Source organism: Ovis aries, chromosome 8, assembly GCF_016772045.2.
Source record: "Ovis aries strain OAR_USU_Benz2616 breed Rambouillet chromosome 8, ARS-UI_Ramb_v3.0, whole genome shotgun sequence".
Taxonomy (NCBI): Eukaryota; Metazoa; Chordata; class Mammalia; order Artiodactyla; family Bovidae; genus Ovis; species Ovis aries.
In genome coordinates, this window is record NC_056061.1 from 27360675 (window position 1) to 27383799 (window position 23125).

Sequence of the window (23125 nt, forward strand, 5' to 3'; positions counted from 1 at the left end):
CTTCTCCAGGGGATCTTCCTGACCTGTTCCAGATCAAATACCAATCCAGTGGTTGTGATCATATTACCAGATTTGGTTTAATTGAAAGCAGAGTGGTACAACTCATTAGTTTTATTCTATGCAAAGATAATTCTGTTTCTTTAGATGGGGGGAGGGGGTTGTGTGTATCTGTTAGCTCTCACAGGATAATAAACTACTCCAAAACTTCATGGCTTAAAACAGCTATCTTATCTGTTTATGATTCTGTAGGCCAGCAGTTTGGGCTAGGACCAGCTGAACAGTTCATCTGCTGACCTTGTCCAAGCTACTTACATGACTGCAGTTATCTGGTAGCCCAGTTTGGGTTGGATAGTCTGAGGAGGTCATCTAGATTTCCTGCTGTGCTGCAGTCCATGGGGTCGCAAAGAGTCAGACAAGACTTGGTGACTGAAAAACGAACAACAGTCTGAGAAGACCTCATTCACATGACTGGCAGTTGGTTCTGGTTATTGGCTGGGCCACGTGTCCCCAGAAGGCTGTCTGAGCTTATCTGTGGAAGAGTTCAAAGAGAGCATTTATAGGAGCTGTTAGGTCTCTTGAGGCCTAGACTTGGAGATCACACAGTGTCGCTTCCACCACATGATACTGTCAAAACAAGTCACAAAACCAGCCCAAATTTAAGTAGTATGAAAATAATAGAGTTACAAAGAATTTGCGGTCATTTCTAATTTACCATAGGTCCTGAGGCACTTAAGTTTGCATGAATTGGACAATACCTATAGGTAATAACACACAATTATTAAAAAATTACCACACAAATTTGACTTGTGTTATTTGGTAGAATAATGTAGAGAGTCAGCCCTGGGGGAATGTGAGAGGTGATAAGAAGATGGAGACTAAGGTTTATACTTCCCTTAAATGGCATGGAATAGCAAAGAGAAATGTTATTTGCAAGGAATGGATCCTTACAAAAACAAAAAATTTCACAGTTTTAATCTTTTTTAGAAAACAATTACATGCAGGAAGAATTTTAGTAATCTGAAAACTAGTATTTTTCCTTTTCAATCTTCATTTTAAATTGCAAAATTACTCCTTGTAATCTTGTGATATAATAAGAAACATGTAGTTGGTCTTTGTCCCTGGTTCTTGGCACAAGCTCCTAAAACTTTTGAGTATCTTTTTGTATGCAGATCAGATGACTAGTGGCAAGGGCCCCCTAGATACCCCTTAGATGGGGACCATAAAAACCAAGACTTGATTAAGAAACTTAGAACTTTCAACCTTACTCCCTAACCTCTAAGAAAGGAAGCGGGTCTAGAGATTGTTAACCATCAATGAACAATGATTTCATCAACCATGCCTATGTAATGAAACCTCCATAAAAACTCTTACTAAACTATAGGATTTGGAAAGCTTCCAGATTGATGAACACACTGAGATGCTGGGAGGGTGATGTGCCCAGACAGGACATTGAAACTCTGCATGAATTTCTCCGGACCATAAGTTTCTCCAGTACCTTGCCCATCAGTTCAGTTCAGTTGCTCAGTTGTGTCTGACTCTTTGCGACCCCGTGAATTGCAGCACGCCAGGTCTCCCTGTCCATCACCAAATCCCGAGTTCACTCAGACTCACATCCATCGAGTCAGTGATGCCATCCAGCCATCTCATCCTCTGTCGTCCCCTTTTCCTCCTGCCCCCAATCCCTCCCAGCATCAGAGTCTTTTCCAATGAGTCAACTCTTCGCATGAGGTGGCCAAAGTACTGGAGTTTCAGCTTTAGCATCATTCCTTCCAAAGAAATACCAGAGCTGATCTCCTTCAGAATGGACTGGTTGGATCTCCTTGCAGTCCAAGGGACTCTCAAGAGTCTTTTCCAACACCACAGTTCAAAAGCATCAATTCTTCGGCGCTCAGCTTTCTTCACAGTCCAACTCTCATATCCATACATGACCACAGGAAAAACCAGAGCCTTGACTAGACGGACCTTTGTGCCAAAGTAATGTCTCTGCTTTTCAATATGCTATCTAGGTTGGTCATAACTTTTCTTCCAAGGAGTAAGTGTCTTTTAATTTCATGGCTGCAATCACCATCTGCAGTCATTTTGGAGCCCCCAAAAATAAAGTCTGACACTGTTTCCCCATCTATTTCCCATGAAGTGATGGGCCCAGATGCCATGATGTTCGTTTTCTGAATGTTGAGCTTCAAGCCAACTTTTTCACTCTCCTCTTTCACTTTCATCAAGAGGCTTTTTAGTCCCTCTTCACTTTCTGTCATAAGGGTGGTATCATCTGCATATCTGAGGTTATTGATATTTCTCCCAGCAATCTTGATACCTTGTCCATATTTGTTGTTTAATCACTAAGTCGGGTACAACTCTCTTGCAACCACATGGCTGTTTTTGAGTTGTATCTTTTATAACAAACCAGTTAAAATAGTAAATTGTTTTCCTGAGTCCCTTGAGTTGTTCTATAAAATTAGCAAACCTGAGGAGGGGGTCATGGAAACCCCTAATTTATAGCTTGCTGGGGAGGAAAATGGGAGGCCTAAGACTTTTAACTGGCTTCTGAAGTTGGGGGCAGTCTTGTGGGAGTGAGTAGCCTGTGGGGTTGAGTTGTCTCTAGTTAATGTTGAAATTAAATTGACTTGTAGGACATATTGGGTGACTCAGAACTGATGCTTTTGAAGTGTGGTGTTGGAGAAGACTCTTGAGAGTCCCTTGGACTGCAAGGAGATCAGTCCTGGGTGTTCATTGGAAGGACTGGTGCTGAAGCTGAAGCTCCCAATACTTTGGCCACCTGATGTGAAGAACTGACTCATTGGAAAAGACCCTGATGCTGGGAAAGATTGAAGGCGGGAGGAGAAGGGCACGATAGAGGATGAGATGTTTTGGATGGCATTACTGACTCGATGGACATGAGTTTGAGTAAGCTTTTGGAGTTGGTGATGGACAGGGAAGCTTGGTGTGCTGCAGTCCGTGGGGTCGCAAAGAGTCTGACACAACTGAGCGACTGAACTGAACTGAGGTGACTCAGTGGATAAAGAATTCCGCCTGCAATGCAGCAGATGAAGGCAGACGTGGATTTGATCCCTGGGTCTGGAAGATCTGGAGGAGGGCATGAAAACCTACTCCCGTATTCTTGCCTGGAGAATCCCACGGACTGAGGGGCCTACTGGGCTACAATCCATAGGATTGCAAAGAGTCAGACAAAGCTGAAGTGACTGAGCACGCATGCACCTCTGACATACTGAATCGACTTGTAGGATGCTCAGTTGTTGTCCTCAGAGAACTGGAGAATTGCTTGGTATGGAAAAATTACCCATTTGTTGTCAGAAATGAGGTGTTGTAAAAACAGAGCACAGCACTTGTGTTCTGCTGTGTCTTTTAAAAAATGTAACATCCAGATTTAATTATGTTAAAGACCAGAACAGTTTTTCTGAAGATTCAACAAAGCAGTTTTCTGCACGCACACACATAGTGGATTCTGTGGTCATGCAAAATAATAGTTCACAAAAAGGAAAGTGGCAGAAATTCAGAAAACTGCTGTTCCCTTTCATCCAAATATTGTTCTTTAGAATGAAAAAAAGCCGTTCTAATTATAAGATTGTGTAGCTCTTTATCCTTGGAAAATTCTTAAGAAATACAAAGTTTGGAAATAATCATTAATATCTTTGAGTTCTAATTTGCTATGTATCGGGTCTTTTCCTAGTCATTTTAGTGGCTCAGACAGTAAAAGAATCTGCCTGCAATGCAGGAGACCCGAGTTCAATCCCTGGGTTGGGAAGAAACCCTGGAGAAGAAAATGGCAGCCCACTCCAGTTTTCTTACCTGGAAGATCTCATGGACAGAGGAGTCTGGTGAGCTGTAGTCCATAGGGTTGCAAAGAATCGGACATGACTGAGCAACTACACAAAATCTTTACAAACAACCCAGGTGGTGCTACTGGTAAAGAAACCTGCCAGTGCAGGAGACATAAGAGATGTGGGTTCGACCCCCTGGTTGGGACTATGCCCTGGAGGAGAACAGTAATGGAATACCCATTCCAGTATTCTTGCCTGGAGGATCCCATGGACAGAGGAGCCTAGCGGGCTACAGTCCATAGGGTTGCAATGAGTCGACACAACTGAAACGACTTAGCACACATTCACACACAACCAACCAAGTGAAGTAGGTAGTATTAATCCCAGAGGCACAGAGAGGTTAAAGTCCTTAGCACAGTTTGTAAGTGGCAGAACCATACTCAAACCCCATCTCCTTTGTTGTCAGATTCTGTATTCCTAAACATTATATATATTATATAAATGTTTGTATATGTATTTATTAATTGATTGTGCCACATGACTTGTGGGATTTTAGTTCCCTAACCAGGGATTGAACCCAGGCCTTTGGCAGTGAAAGCATGGAGCCCTGACCACTGGACTTCCAGGGAATTCTTGTTGTTTTGATTTGTAGTTCTTGAATGACACATGATGTTGAGCATCTTTTTATATGCTTCTTTACCCTCTATATATCTTTTTTGGTGAAGTGTCTGTTTAGATCTTCAGCCCAGTTTTTAATCAGGTTATTCTTTAAAAAAAAAAAAAAACTTTTAACAATTGCTTGTATACTCTGGACAACAGTTCTTTTTCAGTCTTTTGGAAATGTTTTTCTCACAATTTGTGACATGTCTTCTCATTCTCTTGATGTCTTTCGTAGAGCAGAAATTTTTAATTTTAATGAAGTCCAGCTCATCAGTTATTTTTCATGGATCTGAAAAGTCACTGCCAAACACAAGGTCATCTAGATTTTCTCCTTTGTTATCTTCTAGAAGTTTTATAGATTTTCATTTCACATTTAGGTCTGTGATTCATTTTGAGTTAATTTTTGAAAAGGTGTAAGATCTGTGTTTATATTCACTTTTTTACATGTAGATGTCCAGTTTTCCAGCACCATTTGTTAAAGACTCAGCTCTCCATTGTACAGGCATACCTTGGATATGTTGTGGATTTGGTTCCAGACCACCCCAATAAAGTGTATATCACATTTAAGCTAGTCACATGAATTTTTATCTTAGTGCATGTAAAACTTATGTTAATGCTATACTTTATTACGTGTGGAATAGCACTATGTGTAAAAAAAACCATACATTAATTGAAAAATACTTTATTGCTAAAACTGCTGTCATCTGATGACACAGGGTTGCCACAAACCTTCAATTTGTAAGAAATGCAGTATCTGTGAAGCACAATAAAATGAGGTGTGCCTATTATTATTTTGCTTTTTTTATCTAAAATCAGTTGGCTGTATTTATATGGGCCTGTTTCTGGGCACTCTGTTCTGTTCCATTGATCTCCGTGCCCGTGCTTTTGCCAGTTGTACTGTCTCACTTACTGTAGCTTTATACTAAGGCTTGAAGTCAGGTAGTGTCAGTCTTCCAACTAATTTTTGTTCGCTTCAATTTTACATTGGCTATTCTGGGTCTTTTGGCTCTCCATATAAACTTCAGAATCAGTTTGTCAGTAGCTACAAAATAAATTGCTAGGATTTTGATTTGGATTGCATTGAATCTTTAGATCAAGTTGTAAAGAACTTATACCATGACCATATTGAGTCTTCCTATCTATGAATGTGAAATATTGCTTCATTTACTTAGTTCTTCTTTTTCTTTTTTTCAAACCAGAGCTTTATAGTTTCCCTCATAAATCTCATATAAATTTATACCTAAGTATTTTGGGATGTGGGGTGCTAATGTAAATTGTATGTTATTAATTTAAATTTACAGTTGTTATTGCTGGTATATTGAAAAACAGTTGAGTTTTATATATTAACCTTGTATCCTATTGTCTTGTTATAATAATTTATTAGTTCCAGGAGTTTTTTGTTGATTATTTTAGATTTTCAACATATATAGTCATGTTATCTGTGAATAAAGACAGCTTTATTTCTTCTCAATCTGTTTATTTTTTTCCTTTTCTTGTCATATTGCTCTAGCTAAGACTTTGAGTAGGATGTGATGATATGGGATATTTTTGCCTTGTTTCTGACCTTGGCAGGAAAGCTGCTAGTTTCTCAGCATGAAGTATGACGTTAGCTGTAGGTAATAGCTTTAGCTATTGGTGGGAGTGCTGGTTTAGTCACTAAGTCATGTCTGACTCTTGCAACCCATGGACTGTATCCTGCCAGGCTCCTCTGTCCATGGGATTCTCCAAGTAAAAATACAGGAGTGGGTTGCCATTTCCTTCTCCAGCTTTAGCTATTAGATGCTCTTTATTAAGTTGAGGAAGTTACCATTTATTCCTGGTTTGCTAGCCATTCTGAATTTATCATGAAAAGTGTTGGGCTTGTCAAATGTTTTTTCTACATTATTAATATGATATGTGACTTTTCTTCTTTAGCAGGTTAATGGGATGGATTCAGTTTGATTGATTTTTGACTGTGGAACCAGTGTTCCATGACTCAGATGAATCCCACCTTGTTGTAGTGTGTAATTTTTGTATACCTTAATGATTTTGCTAAATTTTTTGGGGGGATGTTTGCATCTGTATTCATCAGAGGTGTTGATTTGTAGTTTCCTTTTCCTGATATCAGTATATCTTTATCTGGCTTTTGTATTAGTGTAATGCCAACTTCATTGAGTTAGGAAGTATTCCTTCCTCCTTTATCTTTGTTTTATGACTTTTGAAGCAAGCCATGTGCTGTCTGCCTGATATATCTTAATTTATATTTTGCCTGTTTTGAGAATACTGTATAATGAAAAAAATGTGATTAGGTAAGAATAGACTCACAGAAGAGGAATCATGAAAAATAGGGGAGTTGGAATGGAATTCATCTCTATGTTCTAGGACTTGTCCCCTCAAAAAGAAAATATTTTTCATAAGTAATCATTCTTGATAAATTCAAATTACTTTGTGTGTGTGTGTGTAGCAGAGGTTAATTAAAGTATGAAAAGGACAGAGAAAGCTTCTGACATAGACATCAGAAGGAGGATGAGTGGCCCCCTCACTAGTCTTAGCAAAGGAGCCATATTCTTTTTAAAATTGGTTATTACAATAAATCAAAAGAATGTCTCAAGGTGGTAAAGATCTTACTAGACCCACTCCCACAATTTACATTTTAAGATGATAGGATTAGAACTAACAACAGAAAGATCTTACCAGACCCACACCCATAATATACATTTTAAGATAACAGGATTCAGTTCAGTTCAATGGTGTCTGACTCTTTGGGACCACATGGACTAATGGGATTAGTCAGAAGGTTTTCAAGAAGGAGAAACTGCCTTCAAGCAGGATGTGTGTGCTGTGCTTAGTTGCTCAGTCGTGTCTGACTCTTTGCGATCCCATGGACTACAGCCCACCAAGTTCCTCTGTCTTTGGGGATTCTCCAGGCAAGAATACTGGAGTGGGTTGCCATGACCTTCTCCAGGGGATCTTCCCAATGCAGGGATTGAACCCAGGTCTCCCACATCACAGGCAGATTCTTTACCAGTTGAGCTACCAGGGAAGCCTACATTGTTGTTCTGTAGTCCTTATATAGAGAGTTTAAGCTGAGTTGTTTTGTTGTGTAATCATCATCAGCTCAGGGTTTTATGTGACTAAGGAATGTAGAAAAAAATGTTTGTCCTTTTCTCCTCCTTGAGAATTCCAGACTCCTATCTCTTCCTTGAGAGCCCCAGACCTCTTTCTCCTCCTCAGGGACCCTGGACTTCTTATCAACCTACCTAGGAATTGACTCATTCCCCTCTTTTTCTCTTTTAGAATATGTTGCCAAGGGAAAGGGGCATCATTTTAGTTGCATAACTACTTCCTGTTGTTGAGGAGTGTCGTCCCTAAATTGTTGAGGTACATACTCTCCTCACCTTCATATTGAGGGTCTCTGATCCAGGGGCCCCAAGTAACAGTTGGAGAAGGTTGTGGCACTCATAGGAGCTTGAACCATAATTTGTAACCTAAAAGCTTTCAGACAGAAACAAACCCCATTTTACAGTTATAGATGTAAGCCAAAATAGTCATTAAACCAGTTAAAACATAATTGAAATTAAAAGTCACATTATGTCCACAGTTAAGGTACAGTGTGTTATATCAATCCATTTTAAGATTGTTAGATGTCATCGTATTAAAGAGAGGCATCACACATGATTGTTGTTGGTGAAGATATTGACAGAGTTGAAGAAAGTCTTTTCTTTGAAGTGGAGAAACTCACCATGTGAAGCCTTCAGTTGATGAGGAGGGGAGTGCTCTGCAGACCCAGCAATTTGATTAATTGTGGAATGTAGCATAGGAATGAGCCCAGAACAGGAAGGCACTGTCTTGAGGGTCAAACAGCAGACTCAGGACTTTTGGAGTCAGCAGAAGCAAGCCGGTATAGCTTGTCAAACTTATCTGGTAAGGACCTTCCCAGAGGAGCTCCAGGGATTGTCTCCACATCCCAGTGTCTGTATCAGGACCTCGGTTTCTGGTTCAAACAGTGGCTTATTTGACTCAGAGGCTGAGTCAGGAGTCACCTCCTGGTAAATAATTCAAATTACTTTTAAAAACACTTCTGAATGTATTTTCTAAAATATATTCACAGAAATGCCCAATAATAACACGAATATATCAGTGAGACAGATTGAATTTCACTAGCACTCTTTCAAATTGAACCCGGGTCTCCCACATTGCAGGTAGACACTTTACCATCTGAACCACCAGGGAATCCCAGCTAATAAACTTTAGATTTATTAATGTCTGTTAATGATGACAAGGTCCCCCTATTATGTGTTTTATTTTAGACCTCTTTACTTGCTTATGCATGTGACACTTATCTGTTGAGGACTGCTCATAAACAGGCTTGGTTCTTGCCGAACTGTGGTCTTTCTGTAGAGGTCACTTTAAGGCTGGGCCATGTTCTTGCTGTCAGGTAGCCTGTTCATAGAGGACAAAGCAACATTGTTCATAATAGTAAATGAGAAAACTGAAAAAAATAAAAAAGAAAAGAAAAGAAAACTGAAATGTAAGCATCTTTGTAATAGTACATTGAAAATGCTTTAAGTATATCTATATGATACTGTATTTTATTAGTCATATAAGCAACGGAATAAAACCATTGAAAAGAAAGATACTTTGGGAAAAAAGTAGAATTTAGAAGACACTTAAGTCTCTGCCTACTGACCCATCACCCTTGTTACCATTGAAACTGTGGAATCCTAGTTCCTCCACCATTTTTTCCAGGTACAAAAGAGGAGAGTTCACAGCTTCTCCTGAGAACTACTTTTGGAACTCAAAAGAATCCCTTTGCTTTTTTGCAGTAAAGGTACCATTAACTCTTTGCCTGCCACTTATCCTCTCCCTGCCCTGCCCTTAAAACAAACTTACGTATGTTATTTATCCAAGAAAAGCAAACGTGTTCACACACAGACTTGTACAAAAAGTTCATAGTCACTTTATTTGTAATAGCCCCTAACTGAAAATAACCCAAATGTCCATCAACAAATGAGTGGTAAATTATGGTAAATCCATACTATGAACAATAAAATTCAACAGTAATAATGAATGATTTATTGATACATGCAACAAGATGGATGAATCTAAAAAAATCATTAGGCTAATGGAAAGACAGGCAAAAAAGAGTAGATATGATTCCACACATATAGAATTCTATAACAGGCAAACAAATCTATAGTGACAGAAAGCAAGTGCCTGGTTGGTTGCAGGCATGAGTGGAGGGAGAGATTGCAAATGGGCACAAAGAAAATGTAAGCAGCAACTGTAGTGATTTCACAGTGTTAAACTGTTAAAACTGCTTTAAAACTAATTAAAATTGTACACTTATAAGTATGTATACTTAATTTTCTGTTGCTGCTTAACAAATTACCACAAATTTGGCAGATTAGAACAGTGTCTATTAATTATCTCACAGTTTTGTAGGTCACCAATTTGAGTGGGCTTGGTTAGTTTGCTGCTCAGCATCTTATAAGGCTAAAATCCAGATGTTAACTGCACTCCATTCATTTCCAGAGGCTTTGGGTGGAAAAAAATCAGCTTCCAAACGCATTGAAATTGGCAGATCCGGTTCGTTGCAGTGGTAGAACGGAGATTCTTGTTCTATTCCTGGCTGGTAGCCAAACGGTGCTCTCGGGCCTTAGAGAGTACTCTCGGGTGCTTTCCAAGTGGCCTTGGTCTTCAGGCCAGCAATGATATGGTGAATGTCCCTCGTGATTTGAGTCTCTGACTTCCCTTTCTGCTGTCAACTGGAGAAAACACTCTGCTTTTAAAGGGCTAGTGTGATCAGATTAAACCCATACATATAATCTTTGTATGTTAAGGTCAGTTGATTAGCAAACATTATTATGTCTTCAGAATCTCTTGTAACATGTAATATAATCATGGAAGCAGTAGTAGGAGGTGCTGGAGATCTGGAATGAACATCTTAGAATTATTTATACCTCAATAAAGTTTGTGGTTTTTTCCCCTAAAAATAAGACAAAGGACATAATAATAATGGTAATAATAATAAATGTTTTCAAAGTGATGATTCTAAAACTCAAAGGACATGTAAATTGATTATTCTCACTGATTCAACATAGCATTTGCAAAAAATTTTCATGTCCAAGTCAGGGAAGAGAATTAAAATATTAATAATATGCCTAGTACCTTTTCAGTATTGGTATTTTTTCTTTTCACCTGTAATGAGAGGAAACTATAAAATGTTGAGGATGTAATTATGAATCATACATAATAGAAAAGGTGATTTTGGAAGTTTTACAGGTTCTTAACTCAAAATTGTTGACTCATGAACATTGTAATTTAATTGTATGTCTACAAATATAAATTTAATAAAATTCCTATTCATTATTTAAACTTGTACAGTAGATGAATTAAATGTATCTGTGAATTTTGTTGCTTCTGTTATTATTATGGCCAATCTTGGAATTCTTGAGTGTATAGAATTCTTATAGAATGTAGGGAATACTGTTTCTGTATCATGGAAAAGGTTTTATCTACTCATCATTTACTTTCTAGAAAGGATTAAAGAATGATGTATTTAATATTTTATTATAATTACTTATTTAATGGGCAAAATTTTTAAAAATTTAGAAATTTTTGAAGACGAGAAGCTTTACAATAAGATGTGATTAGTCTTGGATCAACTTATTAGTGTATAATACCAGACTTAGCAAGGCTATCAAACAACTGGAATGCTCATAAAGAACTGGTGGGGTGGAAATTGGTTCAAGCACTGTGGAAAGTTACTCAGCAATATTTACTAAAGCTATACATATGTATGCATAGATCAAATTGCCAATATCCATTGGCAAGAGAAAAAGCAAGAGAATTCCAGAAAAACATCTACTTTTGCTTCATTGAGTATATTAAAAAAGACTTTGACTATGTGGATCACAACAAACTTTGGAAAATTGTTAGAGATGGGAATACCAGACCACTGTATCTGCATCCTGAGAAATCTGTATGCAGGTCAAGAAGCAACAGTTAGAACTGGACATTAAACAACAGACTGGTTCCAAACTGGGAAAGGAGTATGTCAAGGCTGTATATTGTCACACTGCTTATTTAACTTATATGCAGAGTACATCATGAGAAATGTGGGCTGGATGAAGCACAAGCTGGAATCAAGATTGCCAGGAGAAATATCAATAACCTCAGATAGGCAGATGACACCACCCTTACGACAGAAAGCGAAGAGGAACTAAAATAAAGAGCCTCTTGATGAAAGTGAAAGAGGAGAGTGAAAAAGCTAGCTTAAAATTCAACATTTAGAACACTAAGATCATGGTATCCAGTCCCATCACTTCACAGCAAATAGATGGGGAAACAATGGAAACAGTGACTTCATTTTCTTGGGCTCCAAAATCACTGCAGATAGTGACTGCAGCTGTGAAATTGAAAGATGCTTGCTCCTTGGAAGAAAAGCTGTGACAAACCCAGACAGCATATTAAAAAGCAGAGACATTACTGACAAAGGTCCATCTAGTCAAAGCTATGGTTTTTCCAGTAGTCATGTATGGATGTGAAAGTTGGGCTATAAGAAAGCTGAGCACCAAAGAATTGATGCTTTTGTACTGTGGTGTTGGAGAAGACTCGAGAGTCCCTTGGATATCTAGGAGATCAAATCAGTCAATCCTAAAGGAAATCAGTCCTGAATATTCACTGGAAGGACTGATGCTGAAGTTGAAGCTCCAACCCTTTGGCCACCTGATGCAAAGAACTGACTCATTGGAAAAGACCTTGATGCTGGGAAAAATTGAAGGCAGAAGGGGACGACAGAGGATGAGATGGTTGGGTGGCATTACCGACTTGATGGACATGAGTTTGAGCATGCTTTGGGAGTTGATGATGAACAGAGAAGCCTGGCACGCTGCAGTCCATGGGGTTGCAAAGAGTAGGACTTGACTGAGTGACTGAACTGATACATATGTATGTTTATATATACCCTATGAACCAGCATTTTACTGCCTGTAGTCATTTTACGTATGTTGTTCATTCACTAAGTTGTGTCCGACTCTGCAACCCCAAGAACTGCAGCAACCCAGGCTCCTCTGTTCTTCACTGTTACCTGGAGTTTGCTCAAATCATGTCCATTGAGTCAATGATACTATCTACCTATATTATCCTCTGCTGTTACCTTCTCCTTTTGCCTTCCATCTTTCCCACCATCAGAATCTTTTCCAGTGAGTCAGCTCTTCCTATCAGGTGATCTAAGTATTGGAGCTTCAGCTTCAGCAACCATCCTTTCAATGAATAGTCAGTTGATATCCTTTAGGATTAACTGGTTTGATCTCCTTGCAGTCCAAAGAACTCTCAAGAGTCTTCTCTAGCACCACAATTCAAAAGCATCAATTCTTTGGCACTCAACCTTCTTTATGGTCCAGCTCTCACATCCATATATGCAACTGAAAAAGCCGTACCTTACAGTCCTTTGTTGACAAAGTGATGTCTCTGCTTTTTAATGTGCTGTCTAGGTTTATCATAGCTTTCCAAGAAATTAAGCATCTTTTAATTTGGTGGCTGCAGTAACCATCTGCAGTGATTTGGAGCTCACGGAAATAAAATCTGTCACTGCTTCTACTTTTTTCCTGTTCTATTTGCCGTGAAGTGACGGGACCAAATGCCATGATCTTGGTTTTTTCAGTGTTGAGTTTCAAGCCAGCTTTTTCACTTGTCTCTTTCACCCTCATCAGGAGACTCTGGTTCATTTTCACTCTCTGCCATTAGAGTGGTTTGATCTGCATATCTGAGGTTGTTGATATTTCTGCCAGCAATCTTGATTCCAGCTTGTGATTTATCCAACCCGGCATTTGCATGATGTACTCTGCATATAAATTAAATAAATGAGGTGACAATATATAGCCTTGTTGTACTCCTTTCCCAATTTTGAATCAGTTGATTGTTCCACACCTGCTTCTGACTGTCTCTTCTTGACCCACATACAGGTTTCTGAGAAAGATAGGTAAGATGGTCTGGTACTCCCATTTCACATATACTTCATAATAAAAGATAAGAACTCTTTAAAATTCTTTAAAGTTGAATGTTTGTGATCATTTACTCCTTAAGAAGACTTGTGTGTTCTTTATTGAATTTCAAAGTTCATTTTTTAATTTGATTGTATTTTATCTTTTAGTTCTACTTTTGTGTTCCTTTCAGGCATGTTTTCTTATTTTTCCTCTCTTATTCTTGACTTAAAATATCCCATCTCCTTGACATTTTGTCCATCATAGACATCAGTGTTGTCTGACTCATCTTTCTACAGTTATGGTATAATGCTCTGTGATTGCGTTGTCCTGTAATTGAGTTGTCCTCTGTAATTGCAGCCACAAGCCACATGTGGCTATTGAGTACTTGAAATGTGGCTTAGTGTGACTGAAAAACTGAACTTGAAATTATTTATTTTTAATTTAGCTACATGGGACTAACAATTAATATACCATAGGTCTATATCAACATTGTCTTTCTTACCTCTTGAGCTTGTTTTGATTTCATTCTCTCTGCATAGCTAATAATTTATCTTGTCCTACTTTTAGACTGTATGAGTATGAAGCCAAGGGCTAAGCTCTTAGGCTGGGAAATGCTCAGAGAGCTAGGAACAGGTACAGAGGAATTTCTTATTACAGAGGAGCAGTAGGAGAAAGCGAAAGTGAAGTCGCTTAGTCGTGTCTGACTCTTTGTGACCCCATGGACTGTAGTCTACCAGGTTCCTCAGTCCATGGAATTTTCCAGGCAAGAGTACTGGAGTGGATTGCCATTTCCTTCTCCAGGGGATCTTCCCAACCCAGGGATTGAACCCGAGTCTCCCACATTCCAGGCAGATGTTTTACCATCTGAGCCACAAGGGAACCATATGTTTATTTTTATTGTTTTAAAATTTTTAGCATTTGTCTTTGTTTCCTTACTTACCTTGTAAGCTTCTGGGTTGTGAAAGTATTTTATTTGTTGAAGAAAGTCACTCAGGAATTGGGGAGCTTCAAAATACCATTGAAAATCTTCCAGAGTATTGTGAGATTTGAAGGCTGATTTGTCAAGAACATAAAATGGAATTTTAAAATACTAACAGGTTAAGAGTATAATGGTAAAAATCTGGTAGTCTAAAGTTTAATATTAACTCTGATGTTAATTTTGTGAACTTGGACAAGTTTTTTAATTTTCTGAGGTAAATTTGTTCATCTAAAAAATGAGTGGTGGAATAGTTGATTTTTAATATGTCGTCCAACCCTTAAGAGTCTTGAAGGAGGTCTGCTATTTTGATTGAAAACTATTAAAAGTGGGGATTAACGTTGATACTGGTTTTATACTTTGAAAATGTTCAAGAAGAGAAAGCACAGTACATTCCTCTGTGAAGTGAAATGCCAAGATGAAAAATTATGTGAAGATCTAATGGAACTGTGAGTGGACAAATGAACTTCATTATAGTAAACTTTGAATACAACTAAGGAAAAATGAAACTGTGTTTAAATGATTATGTATTCCAAGTAATTAGTTAGAAGTCCAAGAATAAAATCCAAGTCCAACAAGTCCAACTTGTTATAATGAAGGAAACACTGACTTGAAAGCCAGAACTGAGATTATTATCCTGTGGTGCCAATAATTAGCTGTGTGACATGTGGTAAAGTTTGAAGGGGTATTTAATTCTGCATGCCGTAGCATCATCTCTTGACACCTTCAGGATCATATCATAAACCAAAGAGTGTGCTCATACTCTTTCAAAAGACCTAGAAATAATTTCACTAAGCCTCATGACACTGTTTATCTATGTCAACTGGCAGATATACAAGCCTTGTTTTCTGTTATCTTCAGAACTCACATCTTATTTGAACAGTTCCTTATTTGACCCATTTCTCCGTCTTTCTCACATCTTTCCATTATACTCGAGAGAGCTTCCATCTCTGACCTGAAGACTTCTCTGTGCATAGTCATTTTCATCCTTTTCTCCAAACTTAAACCTTCTATCTTAACTTATAACTGATAACTTATAACTGATAACTGTGCCTAAAATTAGTTTTGGCTTAATCTCTTTTAGGGGGTAGTGCTATTTCCATGCATCCCGTATAAAAAGTTTGGAAAGATTTGGTCAGCATCTTTTTTACTCTCTAACACTGCTTCCGTATACTTTTTCCCCTTTAAAACGGGTCAGAGAGTACTAACTATCGTCTGTCTTCTAACAATCAATGTTGTTGAGAAATTCAAATAGAGTAGTAGTCATTGTGTACTCACTGTATACCAGGGTCTCCCCTGTGCCCAGCTTCATTGAAATGCAATTGACATATAACATTGTATAAATTCAAGGTGTACAATATATGATACAAATATGTACTGTGAAATGATTACTGCAATAAGATTATTGCTTATTTCATCCGTCACTTCACAGTTACCTCTTTTTGTTATTGTGAGATCAGTTGAGATCTACTCCCTTAGCAGCTTCTAAGTACATAATACAGTATTGTCAATTACAATCACTATGCTATACATTGGATCCCCAGAATTTATTATACCCGGAGATTTGTATTCTTTGACCATCATTTCCCCATGTCCCTGTCTCCAGTCCCTGGCAACCACAATTCTACTTTCTGTTTCTGAGTTCAGTTTTTTTGAATTCCATATATACATGATGTCATATATTGTTCATCTCTATCTGACTTATTTCAGTTAGCACAATGCCCTCAGGGTTGTCTCAGATGGCAGGATTTCCTTCATTTTTTTGACTGAATATTATTTCATTGTATATACTGTTTATATCACATTTTCTTTATTTTTTCATCCATCAGTGGACTTTTAGGATGTTTCCATCTTGTGTATTTAATGCTGCAGTGAACATGGGGTTGCAAATATCTCTTCAAAAATAATGATTTCATTTCCTTCAGATGTATACCATGAAGGAGGATTGCTAGATCATGTGATAATTCTGTTTTTAATTTTTTTGAGGAGACGCCATTCTATTTCCATAGTATCCATTGATAGCATTTCCAAAGTATCAATTTAAATTTCCATCAGCAGTTTACAGTGGTTCGCCTTTCTCCACATCCTTACCAGTATTTGTTATCTCTTGTCTTTTTGAGACTAGCCATACTACCAGTTGTGAGGTGTTATCTCATTGTGGTTTTAAATTGCATGATAACACCTATATGTGGAATCTAAAAAATATAACAAACTGATGAATGCAAAAAAACAAAGAAGCAGACTCAGATGTAGAGCGCAAACTTGTGGTTACCAGTGGGGAAGAACAATGTGAAAGTGAAAGTGAGGTCGCTCAGTCGTCCGACTCTTTGTGACCCCACGGACACCAGGCTCCTCTGTCCGTGGGATTTTCTAAGCAAGGGTACTGGAGTGGGTTGCCATTGGGTGGGAAAGTGGGAGGTACAAACTATTGGATGTAAGACAGGTTCAAGGATGTATTATACAACACAAAGAGTATAGCCAGTACTTGTAATAACTGTAACCTTTAAAATTGTATAAAAAGTTTTTCTTAAAAAAAGAGGAAAAAAACGTTTCCTTGATTAGTGATGTTGAGCATCTTTTCGTGTACTTGTTGATCATTTGTATGTCCACCTTTGGGAAAATGTCTGTTCACTCCTCTGCCCAAGTTTTAATTGGATTGTTTGGGATTTTTTTGCTGTTGAGTTGTATGGGTTCCTTATATATTTTGGATATTAACCCCTTATTAATTTAATAGTTTGCAAACATTTTTCCCCATTCCGGAGGCTGCCTCTTCATTTTGTTTACTTTACTGTGCATAAACTTTTTAGTTTGATACAGTCCATCTTACTTATTTTTGCTTTTGTTTCTTGTGCTTTTGGTCTTATAGCCAAAAAAAAAAAAAAAAAAAATTGTTAAGACCAATGTCAAGGAGTTTTTCCCCTTTGTTTTCTGCTAGGAGTTTTACATTTCAGGTCTTATATATAAATATCTTTAATTCATTTCAAGTTAATTTTTGTGAGTGATGTCAGATAGGGGTCTAGTTTCATTCTTTTGCATGTGAATGTCTACTTTTTCCAATATCATTTATTGAAAAGACTATCTTTTCCACTTGGAGTATTCTTGTCTCCTTTGTCAAGTATTAGTTGACCGTTTACACTTGCATTTATCTCTGGGTTCTTAATTCTCATGAGTCTGTATATCTTATTTTTCCGTCAGTACCATAATTTTTAATTTCTATACCCTTTTAGTATAAAATCAGGAAGTGTTTGCTTCTAGCTTTGTTCTTTCTCAGGATTGCTTTGGCAGTTTGGGTTTTTGGTGTTTCCATGTGAATTTTTAGGGTTGCTCTTTTTATTTCTTTGAAAAATACCATTGGAACTTTAGTATGAATTCAGTATATTCAAAATGCTTTTGTATAAGGTAGGAGGACTTGCCCTATTGGATATCAAGACTTACTGTAGAACTCTACCAAGATTAGCTTTAGGTAGACAGATAAGTGAAATACTGTAGAACCTCAAAATGGATTTAAGGATACGTAGAAACTTGGTTTATGAAAAAAGTGCCACAGTAGAGCAATGGGTAAAGAATAGTATTTTCAATGAATGGTGTTGAAATAATATATAAGAAACTTGACTGCTGCCTAATACCATTCACAAAAAATTAATTCCATGTCAATTATAAATTAAAAGTACAAGGCAAAACAACAAAGCTAAGAGATAAAACAGAAGCTCATACTTGTGATCTTAGTGTATAAAATGACTTTTTAAAAACCTGTGCTTTTATACTAAACTTAAAAGAAAAAGTTTGTTAAATTCCATCACTTTCTTATAAAAGGCATCAAGAGCGTGAGATAGCAAATGACACAAGAGAACATATTTGCATCATATATAACTTTCAAATGGCTCATATCCAGTGTTCTTGCAAATCAGCCCTAACACAACAAATAGTAAAAAGATAGGCAAGAGCATTGGATAGACACTTCTCAAATGAGGAAAATCCAAAAGATAAACACATGAAAAGGTGCTTAAACTCTCAGTAATTGGGGAAAACATAAAACTGCAGTACACTGTCACAACTTACGTACAAGAATTGCTAGATTTTTTTTTTTTTTAAACTGACAGCATCAAGTGTTGTGAGGACGTGGAGCAGCAGCAACCTCTTACACTGCTGAAAGGAGTATACTTTGGTACAGCTTCTCTTGAAATAGTTTGACATCATCTCCTAAGGTTCAAGCTGTGCATGTCCTTAACCTAGCTATTCTCTTGAAGTATACTTCCAACAGAAATGTGTACATCAAGACACTTGTACATGAATGTTTATAGTATTGTTCATAATAACCTCAAACTAGAAACAACTCATGTATATAATATCAGCATTAGAATGGGTAAATAAATTGTGGTGTAATTATACAGTAGACTATCTTACAGCATTGAAAATGAACACCCTACAGTTACACAAAGTGACATAGATGAATGTTACAAGTATAATCTTGACTGTAAAAGGCAAGACACAAGGTAATCATACATAACATATGGTTCTATTCACATAAACTTCAAAAAGCAATAAAAATAAAACATTAGTGTTTAGAGTTACCTGCTTAAGGTGTGAAAGTGTAAAGAAAAACAAGGAAATGTGTATTGTAAGAGTCAGAATAATGGTTACCTTTAGGGAGGAAAGAAGTAAGGATGATTTGGGAGGAGACCAAAGTGGGACCGTTCTGGGGTTTTTTTATTTCTTATGTTTTTTCTTATGTTTTGGCTCCTGTGTTAGCTGGCATGTTTGTTTAAATCGTTGAAGCTGTACAATTTTGTATACTTTTTTAAAAGCGAACTTCATATTGTACAATGGTAAAAAGGTTTAAAAATGTGGAGAAAATGATGGACAAACCAGTCAGAGGAGACAGATTTCATGTAAAAGTTTTGTTTTTAAAGAATGTTCACCAGTAACACTTAAATGCAATTAGATTTATCCAAAACTTCCCATTTGGTAGTGATTAAAGCTCTATAATAATAAATGCCTTCCTTCAATAAGCATTGTTTACCAGTAAGTAAGTACAAGCAGTCCTCATTTAGTATGGTAGTGTGGGACGAAAAAAAAATGCCTGTATAAGATAATAAAACTGTACAAAATCACCTTATTAATCAGTGAGAAAAAATTAGAGCTATTCCATGATCTTTAAAAAATTTGTCAAAACATTTAAAATTCTATTTTAGTTATAAACATATAGGGAAATTAAAAAATAGTAAAGCTAATATAATTTAGTATAATGTTTCTAAATGTATTAGAAACAGTTAGAATTATAGTGCTTTATTTCTTGGTGAAAAACTTACCAAGAGTAGTTTGAACAATGCTTTGCCTTCTCCTTATATAGAAAAACAGAGCCAGTAGAATAAACTTCTTTTCTGTGCTTGCAAATTATCATATTCTTTTCTATTAAATTTAGATCAGCTTCCAACATTTTATCCTTTTGCACTTTGTGTTGTGAAATATCCCTCAGTCAGTTCAGTTCAGTCGCTCAGCCGCGTCCAGCTCCTTGCAACCCCATGAACCGCAGCATGCCAAGCCTCCCTGTCCATCACCAACTCCCGGAGTTCACCCAGACTCAAGTCCATTGAGTCGTTGATGCCATCCAACCATCTTATCCTCTGTTATCCCCTTCTCCTCCTGCCCTCAATCTTTCCCAGCACCAGAGTCTTTTCAGATGCGTCAGCTCTTCGCATAGGGTGGCCAAAGTATTAGATTTTCGGCTTCAGCATCAGTCCTTCCAGTGAACACCCAGGACTGATCTCATTTTGAATGGACTGGTTGAATCTTCTTGAAGTCCAAGGGACTCTCAGGAGTCTTCTCCAACACCACAGTTCAAAAGCATCAATTCTTCGGCACTTAGCTTTCTTCATAGTCCAGCACATCCATAGATGACTACTGGAAAAACCATAGCCTTGACTAGATGGACCTTTGTTGGCAAAGTAATGTCTCTGCTTTTTAATATGCTGTCTAGGTTGGTCATAACTTTGCTTCCAAGGAGTAAGTGTCTTTTAATTTCATGGCTGAAGTCACCATTGCAGTAATTTTGGAGCCCCCAAAATAGCCACCATTTCCACTGTTTCCCCATCTATTTCCCATGAAGTGAGGGGACTGGATGCCATGATTGTAGTTTTCTGAATGTTGAGCTTTAAGCCAACTTTTTTACTCACCTCTTTCACTTTCATCAAGAGGCTTTTTAGTTCTTCTTCACTTTCTGCCATAAGGGTGGTGTCATCTGCATATCTGGAGTTATTGACATTTCTCCCGGCAATCTTGATTCCAGCTTGTGCTTCTTCCAGCCCAGCGTTTCTCATGATGTACTCTGCATAGAAGTTAAATAAGCAGGGTGACAATATACAGCCTTGACATACTCCTTTTCCTATTTGGAACCAGTCTGTTTTTCCATGTCCAGTTCTAACTTGCTTCCTGACCCGCATATAGGTTTCTCAAGAGGCAGGTCAGGTGGTCTGGTATTCCCATCTCTTTCAGAATTTTCCAGTTTATTGTGATCCACACAGTCAAAGGCTTTGGCGTAGTCAATAAAGCAGAAATAGATGTTTTTCTGGAACTCTCTTGCTTTTTCCATGATCCAGCAGATGTTGGCAATTTGATCTCTGGTTCCTCTGCGTTTTCTGAAACCAGCTTGAACATCTGGAAGTTCACAGTTCACATATTGCTGAAGCCTGGCTTGGAGAATTTTGAACGTTACTTTACTAGTGTGTGAGATGAGTGCAGTTGTGTGGTAGTTTGAGCATTCTTTGGCATTGCCCTTCTTTGGGACTGGAATGAAAACTGACCGTTTCCAGTCCTATGGCCACTGCTGAGTTTTCCAAATTTGCTGGCATATTGAGTGCAGCACTTTCACAGCATCATCTTTTAGGATTTGAAATGGCTCAACTGGAATTCCATCACCTCCACTAGCTTTGTTCATAGTGATGCTTTCTAAGGCCCACTTAACTTCACATTCCAGGATGTCTGGCTCTAGGTGAGTAATCACACCATCGTGATTATCTGTGTCATGAAGATCTTTTTTGTACAGTTCTTCTGTGTATTCTTGCCACCTTTCTTAATATCTTCTGCTTCTGTTAGGGCCATACCATTTCTGTCGTTTATTGAGCCCATCTTTGCATGAAATGTTCCCTTGGTATCTCTGATTTTCTTGAAGAGATCCTAGTCTTTCCTATTCTGTTGTTTTCCTCTATTTCTTTGCACTGATCACTGAGGAAGGCTGATCACTGATCTCTCCTTGCTATTCTTTGGAACTCTACATTCAAATGCTTATATCTTTCCTTTTCTCCTTTGCTTTTCACTTCTCTTCTTACCTAAGAATTCCTTTATTGTGAAGTTTTTTGCTGTTGTGACTTTTTTTGGGACATCTTTTTGTGACAACTAGTTTCCTCATTTCAATAATTTTACCTTCTCTAAATTCCTCTGACTGCATCTAGTGTCTCTCAAACAGTGGTAGTGGCAACATTCCCACAATCAACTATTTTTTCTGTTAATCCACTTATATTCAATTTGAATTTCACTCCAATGTCATCATTTTTTCTTTCTTTGCCACATTTTTATCATTATTGGCCAGTTCTCTCTTTCAGTTATCATTTTGTAAAATTTCACATGAGTTTATCTTTGGGAGGCAAGAATATAAACCAACTACATGCTTCACTATCTGTAGGTGAACTGAGTAACAGAGGAGAAGTTATCTTTCACCAACAGAGTTTGAAAAAAAGTGATGTGATTGGTCACTGAAATGATGTTCCTCTTATTAACACAGTGACTTGTGAACTGAAGTGCCAGCAAAGAAATTTGTATTTATGTAGTTACTCACAGTTAGTATACTGTAGTATGAAATTAGAACCATGTTGTTGGGGGACTGGTAGTTAACTGAACTGTGGAAGCTGAAAAATTTGCTGGGAAGCCTGGGAAGTGAGGACTGACTGTAATTCAAAGAAGGTTGATCTGTTAAATATTTTTGGTTGGTTTTGATGAGATTGAGGATTACATGGACTATTTGATTTTTGAGCTATTGAATGCCTAATACATTTTATGTGGAAAAGTAATTTCGATGCTAATCTTGCAGGTTCTTTAATCCTCTTAGCTAATTCCTTACAGAGGACCTTCCATACTAACTTTCTAGAACAAAAACCTCTTGTTGTAGTAAGTAAAATCAGTGGTGTGAAGAGAATAATAGTGGTAATGATTTTGAATTCATCATGAAGCAGTTGACATTGAAAGTAAATTTTAAAAAATGTTTCATATGATATTGACATTCTAATAATTGAAGATAAAAATGTTAAATCATTTTTATTAAAAATGTTAAATCAGTTTTATTTAGTCAGGTGTGACTCCATTTTCACCATCTTCATACTAGCAAATATTTTATTATGAAATGTGAAAGATAAGGTCTCACGCTATGTTGGTTAAAACTGAAAAGTGTTAATTTATTGTATGATTTCCTACAGGTGAACTGGCGCAAAGGTTGATCTCAAGATGCCATTAGTGAAGAGAAACATCGATCCTAGGCACTTGTGTCACACTGCACTGCCTAGAGGAATTAAGAATGAACTGGAATGTGTGACCAATATTTCCTTGGCAAATATAATTAGACAACTAAGTAGCCTAAGTAAGTATTTTTACATCAGTTAAAAATATTACAAACCAGAATTACACATTGGGGTGTTAAAATAATATTCTTGTGACTAACTGGAGTGGGGGGATAGGTAATAAGAAGAGTACAGAAT

The 23125-nt window shown here is 37.4% G+C and overlaps 1 protein-coding gene across 3 annotated transcripts in view; it reads left to right on the forward strand.

Annotated features, from left to right (window-relative positions):
* Positions 1-23125, forward strand: part of WASF1 (WASP family member 1) — a 124288-nt gene that overhangs the window by 81588 nt on the left and 19575 nt on the right. For all 3 annotated transcript variants that reach the window (XM_060419500.1, XM_060419501.1, XM_060419502.1), the window contains exon 2: positions 22847-23007. In XM_060419500.1, coding sequence (XP_060275483.1) covers positions 22875-23007 — 133 coding nt within the window. In that variant the 5' untranslated portion in view covers positions 22847-22874. The remainder of the gene's footprint in view (positions 1-22846; positions 23008-23125) is intronic.